At 39.7% G+C, this 22,710-nt stretch overlaps 1 protein-coding gene across 1 annotated transcript in view; it reads right to left on the bottom strand.

Moving 5' to 3' along the window:
- The window catches only part of LOC310772916 (rab proteins geranylgeranyltransferase component A 1-like), a gene marked incomplete at its 3' end in the record, with an annotated part of 130,811 nt that overhangs the window by 94,534 nt on the left and 13,567 nt on the right, over nucleotides 1-22,710 (bottom strand). Inside the window, exons 4-5 of the mRNA XM_083632863.1 lie at nucleotides 19,680-19,804; nucleotides 7,541-7,644 (exon numbers count right to left, since the gene is read on the bottom strand). Of these exons, the coding sequence (XP_083488989.1) occupies nucleotides 7,541-7,644; nucleotides 19,680-19,804 (229 nt within the window). The remainder of the gene's footprint in view (nucleotides 1-7,540; nucleotides 7,645-19,679; nucleotides 19,805-22,710) is intronic.

The raw sequence follows: 22,710 nt of genomic DNA on the forward strand, positions 1-22,710 counted from the left end.
TTCGCTTATAGCCGAAGTAGGCTATAACATAACGTTACAATTAAATCCATCCACAGAACTTTTAAACTGTTTATGAAATACCGGTGCCTCTAAATGACCTACAGTGTACATGGGCGAATGTGACAATCGGCCAGGAGAATGGATATCACTTTGTAGTTAGTCAAACTCACAGGCATGCACTGCGCGGGGACGGGAGAAGCGCTACAGAGTGAAGCCTGTACCCCGGCGGCCTCTCACCAGGCAAGACTGCGGCTTCACCAAAGACCCGCCTGCGGCCTAGCGGAGCGCCGCACTCAACTACAAAGGCTTCCTGAGCAGCAGACTTTTTTCACTCTCAAAACAATTGAAACCACCGCCACGATTTTATTTCACCAGAGGCGAAGGCAGCAACACAAAAGACTGATGGAAATATACATAACAGAAGAGAAGGTAAGCCCACTAAACTGGTATGCAGCATTGCATTGACAGTCAGTAGATAGACAGAGTAAACACGATTCTGCCTGACCAATCAGTCGTCAACAATGTTTTCACGTCACCGTATGGTACCGGGTTCGCAGCCCTAGAACCCCGACGAGGCACGGACGAAAAGTAGCACGACTCAACCCCAACTCAACCCGGGCTGGGACAGTTTTTACCGGTGGAATGAGACCATTTATCGAGACGAGCGGAGCGGGATCGCGCTACTACCTGCGGTGGAAATGGGCCATAATGAGAGTAAACAGTAGGGCTCTTTGACACCTACTGAGAGAGTAAACAGAGGAACGACCCTGTAATTAACTAAGTTAACTAAGCCAACATCGAGTCCTTGAGATTGAATAGAAGGGGGGAGACATTTGAGAACCATTGCTCCAGGGCAACACCACTTCCGGGAACCCGCATCCTGTGTAAGTAGGGTTCCCAGAGTAAAACCTGAGCTGCGTTCCATTACCCATACTTCCATGCTATTTAGTAGGGGTGGGGGGAAAAATCGATTCACCTAAGTATCGCGATTTTTAATGTCACGATTTTTTGGATCGATCTTTTATTCCAGAATCGATAATCGCAAATTAAAAAAAAAAAAAAAAAATTTTTTTTTTTTTTTTTTTTTTTTTGGTGCTTGCAGTCAGGCCACTCACTGAACAGCAGGCCAGGCGCCGCCTACTGGTTTACTAGTGGTTTTATTACTTTATTAGTTAGTCTTCCCCAGGGCAGCTGTGGCTACATCACCCGTAGCTTACCACCACTGGTACGAATGGTGTGAATGAATAATGATTCCTGTGAAGCGCTTTGGGTGTCTAGAAAAGCGCTATATAAATCCAATCATTATTATTATTATTATTATTAATAATTACACTTCAGGGTTAAAGTGGGTGCATCTCATTGTAAAATTGGACTTCAAACGGCCCAAATCTGGCTTCAAACGGCCCAAATTTCACGCGCGTTGGCCCATATCGGCCTGGCCTGCTTGGTATCTAATGCCCGGCCTGAATTATGATCCCAGTCCGCCCCTGTTTTTAACTATATCGCCCAGCCCTACTCATGATATATAATATACAGTCTCTAGTGTATGATTCAACTTTTCCCATGTTCTAATCTAGTGTAAAAAAGCAAACAAACTGAAAAAAGAAAAGAAAAAAATAAACAAAAATCGCAAAAAATCGTAATATCGAATCGCAATAATCGTAGAATCGCAATACTTAAGAATCGCAATATAAATCGAATCGGCACCCAAGAATCGTGATAGTATCGAATCGGGAGATAAGTGAATCGCCACAGCCCTACTATTTAGTAGGCAAAAAAAAGAATTAGTATGTCCCAATACATAGTATGTCAGATGCAGTATGCCAAGAGTACCAGGATGTTGTACTACATCAGCTCGTATTTCGCAGTATGGATCGATGCATGCTGCGCCAGCCAATCTGCCCCACAATCCTTTGCGCAGCGGAAGTTACGTCGCACTGACTGAGCTGCGTGTATAATCCACGCCCACTATGATAAAAACACTGACAGAAATATGCACGTTATTATACTGTTAAGAATGAGACTGCATCTAAGTATCATGACCAGGGCTGGTGACTGCGCCCGTTTTACTCGCATATGCGACTAAAAATAGAACAGTGCGAATTGTAAAATGCCTTTTGGGGCATGTGTGCGAGTACAGAATTCGACCTTCAATATATATGTATTTTTTTTCAGAGCCTTAAAAATCAAAATCAGAACGGCATTAAAGTTGAGAGCCTGTGTCCCAGTTCACTTGAAGGCAACACAGCCTTGCCTTGAACCAATGGTGACTGGTGAAAAAAAGCACGTGATATCTCGTCAGCGGAAAAACAAGTAGCTTGCAGCTTGCTCCCAGTGCGCCACAGAAAAAATGTCTAACCGTCCTCATACGTCCAAAGTGTGGGAGCATTTCACCCACAATAATGTGAAGTGCAAAATCTGCTAAATAAGCTGAACTCGCTTATCATGGCAGCACGAGTATGATGCACGAGCATCTCAAAAGGAAGCACGTTGTGGCGAATGCAGATGAAGGCTAATTAGCTTGTTAGCTCAATGCCAAACGCAACGTTAAGTTTGAGCTGCTAACGCTATTGGCTAACGATATTAATGTTAAAAGCCTGCTGTAACGTTGTCATCATAGCAACGTTAAGCTCATGTGTTGCTAACGGGAATACTGGAAACCTCATTTTACTCCGCAGTTTGCACTCTACTTACGACATTTAAAAATGTGTTTGATGCCTGAGAAGACTGAAACTATTTATTTTTGTTGATATTTTGGTTGCATAGATAGTGAATAGTTTTTGGTTCCATTTCCATTCCACGTAGTAGTGCCCTAATTTTATTTTGCATTATTCATTCAATGGATAGTACATATTTCATTGCACTATATGTTTTCAATTTCAATGTGTACTATTTTGCAGTTTTGCAATTTGCACTATATTACATTACATGCAAGTACATTGATGCCAGAAATAAATATGCTGCTACATGCTCTAAACTTTAAAGTTCATGAAAATATTATTTTTGAGTGAATTATCATCTTAATTGTCTTTATTTTTATTTGGCACATGCTTAAAACAACTTGAAGCTAAATTTAGAAGCTGATGATAGCTAAATCAGAGCGATTGAGTAATTGTGCAATATGGTGACTAGTCAACTATCAAAATAATCGTTTGTGGCAGCCCTAATTTAAAGAGAGAGAGAGTAGTCATAGTGCCCACCCAGTGCCCACGGAAGTCCACAATGCTTGCGAGCCTGCGAGGTAATAACGTCGTAGGCTACTAGCCCACTTTTTTATGAAAGACTTTTAAACGATTTAAACGATTTTTAAACGATTTTAAACGATTTCAGACGGACAAGCCCGTCTTTTATTGTCACACGATCACACATCAACACATGCATGGCCACAAACACACTCATGCTGACGGTGGCCGGTGAAATTTGTCCTCTGCATTTGACCCATCCTGGCTTGTCCTTTCCTCCGGGGGGCAGGCCAGGAGCAGTGGTCGCTTTCTCGTACAGCGCCCGGGGACCAACTTCGGATGTTGTCGTCACTGGTCGGATGACGATGACGATCTGATCTTCTGCATGTTTTTAGTGGGGGGGTTATGTACGGAGGAACCCCCTGGGGGGAGCACGGGGAGAACATGCAAACTCCACACAGACAGAAAGGCCCTTACGACGAGATACCCCACCTGGGCAGTGGGCACTGAAGATATGGGGGGGAACACAACCACAGCGCCCACAGTGTCCCAGGCGAGAATCGAACTCAGGACCTTCTGACTGTGAGGCGACAGCTCTACCACTGAGCCACCGTGCCCCTGTTGGATGTGCAACACCAAACTTTTCAGCAGCAAAACTCAGCGGCTCCGCCTACCTGCATCTCTCTCTCTCTCCCCCCCTCCATCACGTGTCGGGGAGGGCGAGCTACGGCTGCATGTAAATGGAAATAGTGGATTATTAATTTAGTCGGAATATTGTCATTTTCCGAATATGGGCAAAAAGCGGAATATTATGTGCATGTAAACGTAGTCACTGAAGCTACATGTGTACTCTCCTCTCTAGATTACGCTCTCTGCAGGCCGCACATGTCTAGGATTGATTATTTTATTTTATTTGTATTCTCTCTGCACTCTTGTTCTACAGGTTTGTGAATTTAATTTGAGGAATGTAACTTGCCGTTTTGAAAATATACCTCAGTTGCACATGAATTCACTTTAAAACGTAGTGTACGTTTCATATTCAAATAAATGTTATTTGTTTAAAAATTTCTCCAAATATCCCTTTATTAAGGAGAAACGCATTATTTAATACATTTTTTATCATGCCCCTAAAATTCTTTGTGTGCTCCTAGTTTTTTCAACTTAGGGGCACACGTGCTCCTTCTGAAAATGCTAAGTGACCAGCCATGATCATGACATCAGTTTATTAGAAACAACAACATACATTACAATATAACAGCAACAGAGCTCTCCGGAGCCTCCGACGGTGCGCACGTCTCTGGAGAGCTTGGCGAGAGGCGATGCTGCTTCTCAAATATGTATTTAGATCGCCAGGCATTTTGACAGGTTTGAGCACAAACAAACTCAAATGTGGCGCTGCGGACGTCGGCGGAAGTGAGCAAGAGGTCGGAGTTCAGGAAGCTCACGTGACGACAGATGTAGTGTGTCCCAATAGTATGCATTTTGCATGCATGCTGCACACTACACTCCATACTTTGTGAGGGCAGCGGCAGTACATACTAAAAGAAAGAAGTACAAGTATGGGTAATGGAACGCAGCCCTGGCCATTTCCACCACTGCTTATGGATGAGCATCATCTGCTGCATGCCATCGAGAACCGTTGGTCGGATCGACTTCAAACTTTGGGAGTGTGCCCTATTGTGCAGTGCAGTGTCCTATTTTTGTGCAATTCGGCATAGCGCCACCTACTGGCAACATAGAAAATGTGGTTTATCTCAAGAACCATTCGTCAGATCGACTTCAACTTTGGGGAGTGTGCTGAGGGGAACTCGACACAGTACACTGCCGAATTTCGTGTAATTCGGCACAGCGCCACCTATTGGCCACACAAAAAGTGGTTTATCTTGAGAACCGTTCGTCCGATCGACTTCAAACTCGAGGAGTGCGCTTAGGGGGCCTCAAGGAGGTGCAGGGAGCTGAATTATGTGCATTTTGGCATAGCACCACCTACTGGCAAGACAAAAAGCGTGTCCGATCGACTTCAAACTCTAGGAGTGCGCTTAGGGGGACTCAAGGAGGTGCAGGGAGCTGAATTATGTGCAATTTAGCATAGCGCCACCTACTGGCAAGACAAAAAGCGCTTTATCTCCATAGCCATTCATCTGATTGACTTCAAACTTGGTAAGTGTGCTGCTGGGAACCTGACATAGAGCAGTGCCGAATTTTGTGCAATTCGGCACAGTGCCACCTACTGGCAACACAAAAGGTGGTTTATCTTGAGAACCGTTCATCTGATTGACTTCAAACTTGGGGAGTGTGCTCCTGGGAACTCGAAGTAGTGCGGCGCTGAATTTATTGCAATTTGACATAGTGCCACCTGCTGGCAACACCAAAAGCAGTTTATCTCGAGAAACATTTGTCCGATTGTGACTTCAAAATCGGGGAGTGCGCTACTCGGACCCCGATGGAGTGCGGTGCCGCATTTCATGCAATTTGGACTTATTCCAGGACTGTCTGTAATGTATGTCTGTCCTTCGCGTATCTCGAGAACCGTTTGTCGGATCGACTTCAAACTTGGCTTAGCCTTAGGGGGACCTGACAGAGTGCAGTGTGTGTGCGGGGGGGAAGCGCCCATGGGGTTGTGCATGGGGGAACGGGCACTGCACTAGTGTATATATAATTAATCTGTTAATCTGCAGTGCATTTTGTAGTGACCCTAACGAAACTGCCAACGTTTCACACGGAAGGCGAATAGCAGTCTTTCTGGCCGAGACTCGTCGGCTGATGTACATTAATTCGTTTTTAGCAGCTGCTAGCTGACTAAACAGGTGGTTAGCTCTACTATCATCGATCAGACACTACAGACAGTTGTACAGCAAGCAAAGTGACTTACCAGCTATTTCCAATATGTCCGGTATAATCCATACTGCCTTTATGATCGCTGTTGCAGTAACGTAAATCCACTTTTACAACGTCCAACCATGTTGTTGCCTGTTGCTATGAAAACAGCCACTGTGCATGGTTCTAGTGGAGGCTAACGTTAGCCTACTACAGTACCTGTCCGACTTGTTTTGTCTCCAATCAATCACCTTGACCCCTCAGCTGAGTTTTGAATGTGTTGTGCAGTCCATAGCATCACACAATGCACGGTATGCATACTTGAAATGATGCCGGTTATGTAAACAAAGCGGAAAATGTGCATCAGAAACTTCTCCTCTCTTCCCTCAGCTCACAGACACACCCCCTGCCTCATGCTCCAGATTACCGTAAAATACTGAGAATTCAGTCTGAGTGCAACAGAAAAACATACATGGCTCCTACGTTGTTCTACCCGCCCGCATTTAGTTCATTTTTACCCACGCCCGACCCGGTAATTTACAGAAGTGTATTTTTTACCTGCAACCCGTGTTTTTTTGCGGGTACCCGGCGGAGCCCAGCGGAACCCCGACCCAGTGCAGGACTCTGACGCAGCAGCCACGCCAGAGCTCAAATCGCACAACGCATCCATATGTAAAATATAGCCTATTAGTAACCTATATAACTCAATAAATTAGGCCACTTCAAAGTCAATAAAATTGCAAGAGAAGAACAAGAGAAGTCCAAACATATAATTAACAATACATCTTAATCAATGCACACATAGGCTAGTTACTAGCCTAATTAAAAAATCCAGTTCTGTCAGGTGCCCTTTACACACCCTGAAGATTTCAGCCCGATTGCACCTAAAACTGCATAGCTGTGGCCGAACACAGAACTTGAAACAGACAAAGTCCACACACTCAATTGTATATAGATTGTGATATTTTGTGAATATTGCAATGTTTTCTGTGGTATCAAATATGGCATAGTAGATGGTTTTCACGGAATTGTGTTGCTGGGGAACAGTTTGGAACCTAGCTTATGTCCTGTCAGTTATTGTGCTAGCAAACACTGCAACAGGAAGTAAGCTGGGGGAAATTTAGAATGTCTATGTTGTTGAGTTGAAACAGTCTATATTAGTAAGAAAAAAAATCTACAATAATAATTATGTTATTATGATTATAATTGTAATAGTATTTTATTATTGTTATTATTATCATCATCATCATCATCATTATTATTATTTATGTTATGTTTTATTTGATGTATTATTATAATCAATTATAATAATAATAATAATTGATTATAATAAAATAAAGAAATATAATAATAATAATAATAATAATAATAATAATAATAATGATGATGATAATAATAATAAAATACTATAATAATAATAAACAATATAATATAACAACAACAATAATAATAATAATAACGGAAAATAAAATGAAATATTAATGTATTATTATTATTATTATTGTCATTATTACGGTCGTCATATCTGCTGTCTGCCTCACCTGCACTTTCTGACTCTGTTTCCGTGACGACATCTTCACATCCTGATTCTTCTTCTGTGGTGTTTGGAGCAGCAGGACTCTGGACATCTTCCTCGTCTTCCTCACTAACCACACAAACAACATTACAAACATGTATAGAGAGCCAAAGCCCCACCCTCTTCCGGGTTAGGCATACAAACCAAGGGATTTCATCCACCATTTATTTTTCCATAGACATTTAGTAAAAGGCTTATAAAACGTTTTACTTGGTCATACCAAGCAACCGGGCAACCAAGCCATCAGGAGAGACCATAGAACATTTAATTCTGGCGCCAAAATAACAAAACACAAAAAACAGACAAAAAAATACGTCGTAAGAGTGAAATGCTATATAGTAGTGATGCGCTGGCTGCAGTTATAACCGCGCTGACTGCGGATCATAAAAATAAACATTCTGATTAATAGCGGATGGGTTGCGGGCGGATTAAATTATGTATCATTAACTCATTGAGTGCCAATGACGACAATCGTCGTCAATTGCTTTAGTAACGTAGAGTGCCAATGACTTTTGACGGTGGGACGTGGATCAAAGCCTAATATATCTCCTGTAAAATTTTGGGGCATGTTGAATGTGTATAACCTATTTTACCGACCCATTAGGTCTCCAGATAGTGCTCTCCAGATTAGAGAAAGTTGAGTAAAAACAGCAGAAAAAGCCGTGATGAAACCATTCTCATGAGAATGGTTAGGATTTTCGCTGTCGCGCTGGGAGCCGGCGCACAACGGTGGGGGGCTCCGAAAATAGACTCTGGGTGCAGCACACTTTGAAACGCGCAGCAGAAAGCCCAGAAAGCCCAGAATCGGACGCAGCTTCATCCCAGCTCACAACCGAAACCCCAGAAACGAGCGAGCCCGATCCAGACTGCCCCGACGAGCGGCCGCCATCCAGGCAGCAGAGACTCGCCTGACACAAGCAGCACTCAGAGCGAGCAGAGCCACCAGAGACACACCCACGGAGGAGGAGTTTGCAGTAGAGGGGGGTGGGGGTGCTGTTATATTGAAGGAAATTACTGTTCAGATGTTTCAGGTCAGAAAATATTAGCTTCAGAGTCAGTGATTTGCTTGAAATGCTATATTTCACAAAAGGCTCAATATCTCAGCTTCTAGATGGAAACGGCTGTATTTGCTGTTTTTGACCTATCTTCTCCGGCTGATAACTAAAGAACGGAAAATGATATCAATAAACTTTTTTTTGCTGCTGATACAATAGAGTCTCATCGTTCTTTGTGCGTGTTCGGTGTTTACATAGTAATATCACACAATATTCTGTGGGCCTCGAGAAATCACTGAAAACGCTCTGAAACTCTGGCACTGGGAGCGTCCGTTCTCCAAAAGTGGCTGGCACTCAATGAGTTAATGAGAAAAATTAATATTAATTACGTTCTTTCGTCTATGAACGTATTTGAAGCTTAATTTTTCATCAGGCACATTGTTAGCCGTCTATTGCGGGATAGCAGGACCCCCAAAGGACCCAAGGCAGTGGTAAACAAGAGCCATGCATGAGAGGGCACTCTGTCTCATGCCTTTTGGTTCTGCCCTTCATTGGCAGGTTTCTGGGCCAAAAAATGTGACTAGTACTCTAAAGCCTACAAAATAACCCTTCAGCCGGAGGCAGAAATGAAGACAGTCTCTGACACAGGGGACTATTGTCGCCAAGAAACTCATTCTGCAGGAATGGAAGTCCCCCTCTCCTCCTCCTTTTGAGCCGTGGTTGGCGGACATGATCTTCGTTATACGAATGGAGAGACTCAGGTTCCTGCGGACCAACTCATTTGGAAAGTTATCGGTATACCCGTTTTTGGCCTATCTTGATGAGGTTAGGGGCGACCGCTGAGACTCGCCCGGCTGGTTTTTCATGGACCCCTTGCATGGGATCCCATGTATGACATCTCTTGGAAGCACATAGACACCTCTAGCAGCTGGTAGCACCATGTTGTAACATTGAAATGTTGAATATTGTTCTCTCTCTCTCTCTCTCTCTCTCTTTCCCTCCCTGTGTCTGAGTTTGTTTGTTTTTTGATGTTCTGAAAACTGAAAATAAAATATTGGGGGGGCAACAAGCGCCATGCGCTACGTCGAAGGGATATGCCTCCTCTCTTGGTCCATAGTCAATGATGTCACCAGAACCTCACAGGAGCCTCCGCTGAAGACGCGGAAGAGAAGACGTATTTGTATTCTCCCATACGATGAGGCCAAACCAGTAAGCTACATGAGGGCAAGTGCTGGACTGGACATAATACCAGCCCGATCTCACGGGAGAGCGTATGTATGACACGCGGGGTGTTATCTCGTGTCATACATACGCAGAAACGCAGTTTCTCGTACAGTTCATACGCAACTTCGGCAGCAACAATGGCGGCAGTAAGTTTAAGTATCGTTAACAAACTCGCAACCACTAACCCAAACCCTTAACCTAACCCTTAACCTAACCCCCATAACTTCCACATAAAGTTATTATGCATGTTAGATTTATAATGTAAGTGGACGAGGCGAAGTTGCATATGAACTGCACGAGAAACTGCGTTTCTGCGTATGTATTCCACGAGATAACACCCACGTGTCATACATACGCTCTCCCACGAGATCGGGTTGATAATACAGCATGGAAGTTTATTTGGAGTCCTGGACACAGCGATCGCACCGACGGCAGCAGAGACCGTAAGATCGTCTCCCAATGCGAGACTCGCTCCTTTATAGCGTTGTGAAATGTCGGGTGGCGGGCGCGTCTCCATAAACAGTAGGAAATAATTTGCATGGATTTATGGCGGGCGGATGGTTCATGCAATGCATTATTTAGGGTTGTCACGATACCAACATTTTGACTTCAATACCGATACCAAGTTTAGTATCACGATAATACTCTATACTGATACGATACTCGATACAGATACAATACTCGATACCTAATGGATAAGAAACAGAATGTCCACAAGGTTGATCACATTCACAAATTCAAGGTTTAGTAACACCCTTAACAGTCACTGTGGGATTGAAGGACACCTTTTGAAATGTGCCTCTCTGGTGTTAGAAGACCACCATATTAACTGAATGTTTCTGTATTAGAAGAATAACAAACTGAATGTTTCTGTGTTAGAAGAATAACACCATATTAACTGAATGTATCTCTGTGTTAGAAGAATAACACCATATTAACTGAATGTATCTCTGTGTTAGAAGAATAACACCATATTAACTGAATGTCTCTCTGTGTTAGAAGAATAACACCATATTAACTGAATGTCTCTCTGTGTTAGAAGAATAACACCATATTAACTGAATGTCTCTCTGTGTTAGAAGAATAACACCATATTAACTGAATGTCTCTCTGTGTTAGAAGAATAACACCATATTAACTGAATGTCTCTCTGTGTTAGAAGAATAACACCATATTAACTGAATGTCTCTCTGTGTTAGAAGAATAACACCATATTAACTGAATGTATCTCTGTGTTAGAAGAATAACACCATATTAACTGAATGTCTCTCTGTGTTAGAAGAATAACACCATATTAACTGAATGTATCTCTGTGTTAGAAGAATAACACCATATTAACTGAATGTATCTCTGTGTTAGAAGAATAACACCATATTAACTGAATGTCTCTCTGTGTTAGAAGAATAACACCATATTAACTGAATGTCTCTCTGTGTTAGAAGAATAACACCATATTAACTGAATGTATCTCTGTGTTAGAAGAATAACACCATATTAACTGAATGTCTCTCTGTGTTAGAAGAATAACACCATATTAACTGAATGTATCTCTGTGTTAGAAGAATAACACCATATTAACTGAATGTCTCTCTGTGTTAGAAGAATAACACCATATTAACTGAATGTCTCTCTGTGTTAGAAGAATAACACCATATTAACTGAATGTCTCTCTGTGTTAGAAGAATAACTAACTGAATGTTTCTGTGTTAGAAGAATAACTAACTGAATGTTTCTGTGTTAGAAGAATAACACCATATTAACTGAATGTCTCTCTGTGTTAGAAGAATAACACCATATTAACTGAATGTCTCTCTGTGTTAGAAGAATAACTAACTGAATGTTTCTGTGTTAGAAGAATAACACCATATTAACTGAATGTTTCTGTGTTAGAAGAATAACTAACTGAATGTTTCTGTGTTAGAAGAATAACTAACTGAATGTTTCTGTGTTAGAAGAATAACTAACTGAATGTTTCTGTGTTAGAAGAATAACTAACTGAATGTTTCTGTGTTAGAAGAATAACTAACTGAATATTTCTGTGTTAGAAGAATAACTAACTGAATGTTTCTGTGTTAGAAGAATAACTAACTGAATGTTTCTGTGTTAGAAGAATAACTAACTGAATGTTTCTGTGTTAGAAGAATAACAAACTGAATATCTCTGTGTTAGAAGAATAACTAACTGAATGTTTCTGTGTTAGAAGAATAACTAACTGAATGTTTCTGTGTTAGAAGAATAACTAACTGAATATTTCTGTGTTAGAAGAATAACTAACTGAATGTTTCTGTGTTAGAAGAATAACTAACTGAATGTTTCTGTGTTAGAAGAATAACTAACTGAATGTTTCTGTGTTAGAAGAATAACTAACTGAATATTTCTGTGTTAGAAGAATAACTAACTGAATGTTTCTGTGTTAGAAGAATAACTAACTGAATGTTTCTGTGTTAGAAGAATAACTAACTGAATGTTTCTGTGTTAGAAGAATAACTAACTGAATGTTTCTGTGTTAGAAGAATAACTAACTGAATATTTCTGTGTTAGAAGAATAACAAACTGAATATTTCTGTGTTAGAAGAATAACAAACTGAATGTTTCTGTGTTAGAAGAATAACAAACTGAATGTTTCTGTGTTAGAAGAATAACTAACTGAATGTTTCTGTGTTAGAAGAATAACTAACTGAATGTTTCTGTGTTAGAAGAATAACAAACTGAATATCTCTGTGTTAGAAGAATAACTAACTGAATGTTTCTGTGTTAGAAGAATAACAAACTGAATGTTTCTGTGTTAGAAGAATAACTAACTGAATGTTTCTGTGTTAGAAGAATAACTAACTGAATGTTTCTGTGTTAGAAGAATAACAAACTGAATGTTTCTGTGTTAGAAGAATAACTAACTGAATGTTTCTGTGTTAGAAGAATAACAAACTGAATGTTTCTGTGTTAGAAGAATAACTAACTGAATGTTTCTGTGTTAGAAGAATAACTAACTGAATGTTTCTGTGTTAGAAGAATAACTAACTGAATGTTTCTGTGTTAGAAGAATAACTAACTGAATGTTTCTGTGTTAGAAGAATAACTAACTGAATGTTTCTGTGTTAGAAGAATAACAAACTGAATGTTTCTGTGTTAGAAGAATAACTAACTGAATGTTTCTGTGTTAGAAGAATAACAAACTGAATGTTTCTGTGTTAGAAGAATAACTAACTGAATGTTTCTGTGTTAGAAGAATAACAAACTGAATGTTTCTGTGTTAGAAGAATAACTAACTGAATGTTTCTGTGTTAGAAGAATAACTAACTGAATATTTCTGTGTTAGAAGAATAACTAACTGAATGTTTCTGTGTTAGAAGAATAACTAACTGAATGTTTCTGTGTTAGAAGAATAACTAACTGAATGTTTCTGTGTTAGAAGAATAACTAACTGAATGTTTCTGTGTTAGAAGAATAACTAACTGAATGTTTCTGTGTTAGAAGAATAACTAACTGAATGTTTCTGTGTTAGAAGAATAACTAACTGAATATCTCTGTGTTAGAAGAATAACAAACTGAATGTTTCTGTGTTAGAAGAATAACTAACTGAATGTTTCTGTGTTAGAAGAATAACTAACTGAATGTTTCTGTGTTAGAAGAATAACAAACTGAATATCTCTGTGTTAGAAGAATAACTAACTGAATGTCTCTCTGTGTTAGAAGAATAACTAACTGAATGTTTCTGTGTTAGAAGAATAACAAACTGAATATCTCTGTGTTAGAAGAATAACTAACTGAATGTTTCTGTGTTAGAAGAATAACTAACTGAATGTTTCTGTGTTAGAAGAATAACTAACTGAATGTTTCTGTGTTAGAAGAATAACTAACTGAATGTTTCTGTGTTAGAAGAATAACTAACTGAATGTTTCTGTGTTAGAAGAATAACTAACTGAATGTTTCTGTGTTAGAAGAATAACTAACTGAATGTTTCTGTGTTAGAAGAATAACTAACTGAATATCTCTGTGTTAGAAGAATAACTAACTGAATGTCTCTCTGTGTTAGAAGAATAACTAACTGAATGTTTCTGTGTTAGAAGAATAACTAACTGAATGTTTCTGTGTTAGAAGAATAACTAACTGAATGTTTCTGTGTTAGAAGAATAACTAACTGAATGTTTCTGTGTTAGAAGAATAACTAACTGAATGTTTCTGTGTTAGAAGAATAACTAACTGAATGTTTCTGTGTTAGAAGAATAACAAACTGAATATCTCTGTGTTAGAAGAATAACTAACTGAATGTCTCTCTGTGTTAGAAGAATAACTAACTGAATGTTTCTGTGTTAGAAGAATAACTAACTGAATGTTTCTGTGTTAGAAGAATAACTAACTGAATGTTTCTGTGTTAGAAGAATAACTAACTGAATGTTTCTGTGTTAGAAGAATAACAAACTGAATATCTCTGTGTTAGAAGAATAACTAACTGAATGTTTCTGTGTTAGAAGAATAACTAACTGAATGTTTCTGTGTTAGAAGAATAACTAACTGAATGTTTCTGTGTTAGAAGAATAACAAACTGAATATCTCTGTGTTAGAAGAATAACAAACTGAATATCTCTGTGTTAGAAGAATAACTAACTGAATGTCTCTCTGTGTTAGAAGAATAACTAACTGAATGTTTCTGTGTTAGAAGAATAACTAACTGAATGTTTCTGTGTTAGAAGAATAACAAACTGAATGTTTCTGTGTTAGAAGAATAACAAACTGAATGTTTCTGTGTTAGAAGAATAACTAACTGAATATCTCTGTGTTAGAAGAATAACAAACTGAATGTTTCTGTGTTAGAAGAATAACTAACTGAATGTTTCTGTGTTAGAAGAATAACAAACTGAATATCTCTGTGTTAGAAGAATAACTAACTGAATGTTTCTGTGTTAGAAGAATAACTAACTGAATATCTCTGTGTTAGAAGAATAACTAACTGAATGTCTCTCTGTGTTAGAAGAATAACTAACTGAATGTTTCTGTGTTAGAAGAATAACAAACTGAATGTTTCTGTGTTAGAAGAATAACTAACTGAATATCTCTGTGTTAGAAGAATAACAAACTGAATATCTCTGTGTTAGAAGAATAACTAACTGAATGTTTCTGTGTTAGAAGAATAACTAACTGAATATCTCTGTGTTAGAAGAATAACAAACTGAATATCTCTCTGTGTTAGAAGAATAACTAACTGAATGTTTCTGTGTTAGAAGAATAACTAACTGAATGTTTCTGTGTTAGAAGAATAACTAACTGAATGTTTCTGTGTTAGAAGAATAACAAACTGAATGTTTCTGTGTTAGAAGAATAACTAACTGAATGTTTCTGTGTTAGAAGAATAACTAACTGAATGTTTCTGTGTTAGAAGAATAACAAACTGAATGTTTCTGTGTTAGAAGAATAACTAACTGAATATCTCTGTGTTAGAAGAATAACAAACTGAATGTTTCTGTGTTAGAAGAATAACTAACTGAATGTTTCTGTGTTAGAAGAATAACAAACTGAATATCTCTGTGTTAGAAGAATAACTAACTGAATGTTTCTGTGTTAGAAGAATAACTAACTGAATATCTCTGTGTTAGAAGAATAACTAACTGAATGTCTCTCTGTGTTAGAAGAATAACTAACTGAATGTTTCTGTGTTAGAAGAATAACAAACTGAATGTTTCTGTGTTAGAAGAATAACTAACTGAATATCTCTGTGTTAGAAGAATAACAAACTGAATATCTCTGTGTTAGAAGAATAACTAACTGAATGTTTCTGTGTTAGAAGAATAACTAACTGAATGTTTCTGTGTTAGAAGAATAACAAACTGAATGTTTCTGTGTTAGAAGAATAACTAACTGAATGTTTCTGTGTTAGAAGAATAACTAACTGAATGTTTCTGTGTTAGAAGAATAACAAACTGAATATCTCTGTGTTAGAAGAATAACTAACTGAATGTTTCTGTGTTAGAAGAATAACTAACTGAATGTTTCTGTGTTAGAAGAATAACTAACTGAATGTCTCTCTGTGTTAGAAGAATAACTAACTGAATATTTCTGTGTTAGAAGAATAACAAACTGAATGTTTCTGTGTTAGAAGAATAACTAACTGAATGTTTCTGTGTTAGAAGAATAACTAACTGAATATTTCTGTGTTAGAAGAATAACAAACTGAATGTTTCTGTGTTAGAAGAATAACAAACTGAATGTTTCTGTGTTAGAAGAATAACTAACTGAATGTTTCTGTGTTAGAAGAATAACTAACTGAATGTCTCTCTGTGTTAGAAGAATAACTAACTGAATATCTCTGTGTTAGAAGAATAACTAACTGAATGTTTCTGTGTTAGAAGAATAACTAACTGAATGTCTCTCTGTGTTAGAAGAATAACAAACTGAATATTTCTGTGTTAGAAGAATAACAAACTGAATGTTTCTGTGTTAGAAGAATAACGCCATATTAACTGAATGTCTCTCTGTGTTAGAACAATGCCATAATGTAGGCCAGTGGTTCCCAAATGGTGTGCCTAGGTACACTGGTGTGCCTTAGGACAAGTCCAGGTGTGCCTTGGGATTTTGTGACAATCATACATTATTGCAATTGCAAATATAGCCTAAAACTATACAAAAAGTGGGTGTGTTGCTGCTTTGATGTAGTAATTTTGCAAAGTTTCTAATTAATTCCGACCTAGAGTAATATATTTTGTCAAATTTTATTTGACATTAGTAAATAAAAAACATTTAGAGTGATAAGAGTAATAGAGGCTATTTTGCACGGATAGACAGGCTATATAGGTGTGCCTTGAGATTTTGTCGTGCCATTTGGTGTGCCTTGGGCACAACAAGTTTGGAAACCACTGATGTAGGCTATCTCTATGCATCTCTTAATACAATATTTCTCTTTACACTCTTTACAAATTATATTGCCATGTACATTGCACTCTTCACAACATCCTGTGATATCAGTCAATGTTTGAAACAGGTCCTTTGCCTGTCTCATTGAAAATAGAAACACAATAGAAAAGTAGGAACTGCAGCACTGGCACAGCACACTATAGGCTATGTAAGATGGCTCAGACTGAAATGTTAGTAGTGTGTCTGTTAGTAGTAGAGATGCACCGATTGCCATTTTCTTGGCCGGTTCCGATTTCCTATTTTTGAATAGTCTGACTTGCCGATACCGATTTTGGCCGATTCCGATTTTCTTTCTAAGAACAATAATTGACGGGTTATTTTTTGACGTATTATTATTATTATTATTATTTTAACTTTGCTTTAATAGAAAATTAAGATTCATGTCACATTTCTTATCATTTGCATGAGGTAGGACGATCTCACTCAAAAACATCTCAAAATAAAAGTGTTCCAGGTTACTGGACAGAGCTTTTATTTTTTATGTAAATACAATGAATATAAAACAATTATTTCCAGTATATCCCACAGCTATCATGCATTTACTTTTCCAAAAGAAAAAAGTTGCAACAGAACAGGGGCTCCAGATGGAAAGTAGCCTATGGCTAAATCTGTTACAAAGCATCTCTTCCCCTATGGGGTGTAATGTTTTTTTTGTATATGTTTTGTATATGCCAAATAAACTAATAAAATAAAATAAATAAACATCAAAATGTTATCCATGGACAAGGAGTTTATAGCCTATAGGTCTGGAGCCCAGACCTTCGAAGCCATGCCCACTCTACAGTTGTGGATTTGGCTGTTCTTGAGTAGATGAGGAAATGAGTTTGAGTTGACTCAGTTTGAATATCGTAGTTTATACACACAGTCAGTTTTTTTAAATGCGCCATCCGGAAAAAAAATCATCACGCACAGAAAATCTTGCACACTGGTCCGATGCGTTTTATTATTATGTTCGAAATACGAACCAAATAGTCCTCTCCTGTATCCACGTTACAACGTGACTGACAGATGATAGCAGCAGCAGCTGATCTGCAGCAGGCAGCGGTGATGTGGACTGCAGCTGGTCGAGGAATGTAACATGGACACAGAGCTCGATAGTAGGTTGCACTGTGGCCGGGGAGAGAGAGGGGCCGGTGAGGTGAAGCGAGCCGCTCAGACTGGAGTGGATTCCAGCCTCCAGGGACTCGGCCGCACCGCTGTCTCTGCGGCTTATTTACCACTTGCATGTGTGACAAACTGTACAATGTCCACAATGAGGAGGACATGCTGGCGTGTGTTTCCTTTTGGCTGCTTGGGGTGCGCGCACGTCACGTGAACGCATGCATCGTGCAGCTGCAGGTAATTGACCAAACAAAAAAAGGGGAAAGCCAACCGGCGCACAGAATCGGCTATGTGGACTGACCGGCGCCGGTCAGTCACCGGTCGAGGCCGATCAGCTGAAAATCGGCCATTTCCGGTCACGTGCTGATCGATCGGTGCATCGCTAGTTAGTAGTGTATCTGTCTGTGTCTGTAACACATGATAACATAGTAGTGTAACCCAGGTTATTTATTTTGTTGTGACACATTACAGATGTCACTCAAAGGCCACACTCGCGTGCTTTACCGACGGCTCCTGAATGCGTCATGTGCAGGAAGCTGACTGGAGAGAATGCAACTGCGATAGTATTTGTCTGCTCTCAACTCCGTTAATCTTGCTTTACTCTTCATCACAGCGGCTCATTACCCGCTGTACACAACGGGCACTAGTTCTGCACAAGCACTCGCGGGTCTCTCCTCCTTTTACCGACTCTCTCATTCATCTGCCCGCAGTTTAAATGCTTTTTAGATCGGCTAGCTAGTTACTTAGCTTAGCTGTTAGCTACTTAGCTTAGCTCTCTCGGTAAGATGTTAATGTTTATGTTCGTTACGCTACGCATAACATTCATGTATATTTGCTGGAGGGGGAGAAGTCTCCCGCTAGTGTTGATGTCCAGTGTGATGGCAGAGACACTGGGAATTGTGTGTTTGTTTATTTGTTGCATCGCGTGTAACGTTAATTAGAGGAGGAATCCCACAACTTCCTTTTAAAAGCACAACAACGGCTAGTTAAAGTGATGGTACGAACTTTGGGAACTTCCAATACCGAACCGTTTTTAATAAAAAGTATCGAAATAGTATCGAAATTTCGCTATACCGTGCAACACATACACGCGGATTAGGATGGCATAAAAGCTCATCCGCGCATCTCTACTATAGTCTCTCCTGATTCTAAATATAGCTGAATTGCTTGGTTTGACCAAGTAAAACTTTTTATAAGCATAATTATTACGAAGTGTCTATGGGAAATAAAATGGAGGATGTAATCCTTGATTCATATGCTTAACCTGGAAGTGGGCGTGACTTTGGCACTCTATATGTAAAACCTGTGTGCTTTTTATTTAAGTCCCTGACACCAAAAAATAAATGTGTTTTGAGTAGGGATGGCGATCGAGACCTGGTATGGATTGGTATCCATCGATCATTTCTCAAAACCCCAAAATCAATAAAGTCCAAGCTTATTGATACTGCTGTTGAGACTAGCGGGTCCTATAACATAATGTTATTTCTTGAGGCGAGAGTCTCAAAACACATGGTCCCCACTCCCCAGATAAAGCCACACCAGCCATGTAAGGAAAAAGTCCATCCAAATGAGCCATTTTGACTTCGGTGATTTTGTGACATCACAAAGTAACACTACCGTAATTTAATTTTAATTTGCCCGCTTACAGCGCAGCCCCACCAACTGAATGTGGAAGACCAAACTTTGTTGTCTGTAGCATAGTTGTGCAGAATGGAAAAATTTACAGAAAACAATCAACTGCACCAAAGATTTTTTTGCAACATAATTCAAAACCCATGAGACATGTTTTATACTGTTAAAAATAGCATGCGACATGTTTTATACAGTTAAAAATAACATGGTATGGGACCTTTAAGTTTGGATAGCGCCCAAGCCTACCTGGTGTAGCAGTAGACCTGCAGGTTGCTGATGGGGGCGGAGTCAGAGTTTGACAGGTAGATCAGCTCCTCTCCTTCCTCCAACTGACTGGACCAATCAGGGAGCTCCTCTGGCTGAGGCCCTGCCTACAGACACACGCACGCACGCACGTGCACACACACACAAAATACATTTCAATGAAGGTGGGCCATCAGGGCTCTGGTGCCCCGTACTGACCATTTTTAGGAGCACCACTTAAATTGACATGCAACTTAAATTGACATGCAACGCAACAGATTAATATTTTTTACATATTAACTGTATAGATTAATTACTTTGCACACCGCTTGGTCTGTAAATTCCTATTTACCGTAAATTCCGGACTATAAGCCGCGGCTTTTTTCCCGTTTTTTGGCCTTTTTTGCCCCCTGCGGCTTAAATAACGGTGCGTCTTATCTATGGATTTTTCCAGCAAACGGCCACTCGGGAACCTCCAAAATCTATGGATGTTGGTATGAGGCAGAACGAGAGCAAGACAGACATTATGAGAGCGAGACCCTGATTGGATGATGTTGCAAAAAATGTGCCTCGCGACCTGATTGGAGCACTGTGCCACTACTCTCTCTCAGCCACTACGGTAAAACACCCTCCCTCCTCCCTCGCTCCGGGGGGAAAAAGGCAGCGATTGAGCTTGAAAGACAGTCTGAATGAAATTGAATGTAACATTCCCAATTCTATGTATTACATTCTAAAAAACTAACAGCAACATTTTGGAAGGCTAAGCCACACAACTAGCTCGTTGTAATCTAACATCATGCTTCAAAAGATGGAGAACTGGCTGTGTTACGACGATGGCGGCGATTGAGCCTGAAAGCCATGTCTGAGACAGTAGCGAGACAGGAACAACAACAGCAGCAGCAGCAAAGGATCATGCACAAACCCGAGACGAAAGGGACTGTCCGTCAGGGCGCGGACGACTGTGTGTCAGCAACTCCCTCCCGACTACCAGGAGAAAATTACAAACTTCGGCGAATTCACACAAAGAAAGATCAAGGAATATTCCATCGGACCGGAGCAGATCATAAATATGGATGAAGTGCCTTTGACGTTCGACCTGCCTCTCACTAGGACTGTTAACAAGAAAGGTGAATCGTCCATCACGTTGAGAACCACAGGTCACGAGAGAACGAATTTCACTTGTGTTCTTGGCTGCACAGCAGCTCCCGCCGATGGTGATTTTTAAGCATCTCACAATGTGTGATTTTGTCTGGGGATTAGTGACCTGACTTTTGTTTTGTTGAAATGTTAATAAATGGGAGCTTCCCCAAACAGCCATCTCTTTCCCGACAATCCCCTCTGTGCACGAAGCCTTACATATGGTAATTAAACATCAAAACACCCGCGGCTTATAGACCGATGCGGCTTATAGAAGAAAAAAATAGTCACCTTTGAAGGTGCGTCTTATAGACCGGTGCGCCTTATAGTCCGGAATTTACGGTAATGCCTATTTAACACTCCTATTTGTGTATGTTGTACATACGTTGGTGCACTGGCTGCACATGCAACCCCTAGTGGCCAAATTATTTTTTATTTTATGTTGACAAACGATGGTTGATGAGGGCCAACAGCCTGGCGCCAGGGTTGAACATGGTTGTGTGCACTCTAGGGGAGAGCAGAGCAAGGAAGTAACCATTCTACACTAAAACGGATATTAGTGTGACGGGTATATATACCACTCTCATAACATGTGTGTATCACTTAGCCTGTCGAGTCATAGTCTATTTTTTTTTATTTGTCTTTATTGAATGTTCCAAAACTGCATGTTTCACTAAGAATAGGCTAATGATTATTTCCACTCACCACTTATTTAATGTGGTTACTTTACTTTGTGGTCAAAAGTTTGGAAGGAACAATGCATGCTGGGAGATATGCAAATGTGTTTGTCCAATGGGTCCAATGGCATTGCTCTGTCAGAACTTGCTTGGATGTCCTGATGTTGGTTTAGTAGCAAAAGTAAACACAAGTTAATAGCAGCATTCACTATAGACTCTTTAGTGAATGCTTTCCACAAAATCATGAACAATGAAGAAAACCAGAAGGAATACAGTTCCACTTTTACCAAACAAACCAAAATTGATGTTCTGCGACAAGTTATATCATATCTACTAGCCTCTTCATTTTGCTCTCAGAGTGCACCAGATTAATGCATTTTACTTTAAAATATACAAAATTTCTTTGTCAGAGTCCTATTACCTTCTTGGTGGTGCAACCCCTGTTTGGAAAGCCTAGAATCGCCTATGATGTTGTATTGGACTGCACTTGCAATTTAGTGATTTTGAACTTCTAGATATCCTCTTTTTATCTTCTGAATATTGATATGACCGCTACGCTGCATAGTCACACTAAAGGCCCAATTTTGCGTGCAGGCGTTTAGCAGAGGAATACGGTAGTTCTACGGTTGGGAGGAAATAGTGCCGAATGAGAGGGCTGTTTGACGGTAAAGTAAAGCGCTGAAAATTGTCAAAATAGAGCATACATGTACACTGATATTGATTTGTTTAGGTGGCCATTGTTTTAGGTGGCTAAATTACGTTTTAGTTCCTGGCCCCCTGAACTAGAGAGACAGAGCTGTGGACGCTGTTGCTTCAGAGTGCCGGGTCTCGATAAACGGTGCGCTCAGCATCCAGAACACTGTACCTATTTCAGTTAGTGTATGGAACTAGCTGATAGGACCCCACTTCAAACAAACCGAACTATCCCTTTAACCTGGATTAACAAATGTGTGTGTGAATAGAGGCTTCTACGTTTTGATATGTTTCATAGGCTATGCAATGCTGGGGGAATATGCAATAGACAATTTATTTGTTTGCAAACAACGATTACGTATTTTCGTTGGCGGAGCTGAACTGGTTGCAGAAAGTGAAGCGTACTCCCCTGTGGGGATGGTCTAGGATCCAAATAAATGGCCAAAGAGGCAGTGCGGGACATCATCATATACCAGTGGGAAAGCTCAGTGTCTATACGGCGGAGCCGCGCACAACTTTTTTTCCCC

This window comes from Poromitra crassiceps, assembly GCF_964638095.1.
Source record: "Poromitra crassiceps genome assembly, chromosome: 1".
NCBI lineage: Eukaryota > Metazoa > Chordata > Actinopteri > Beryciformes > Melamphaidae > Poromitra > Poromitra crassiceps.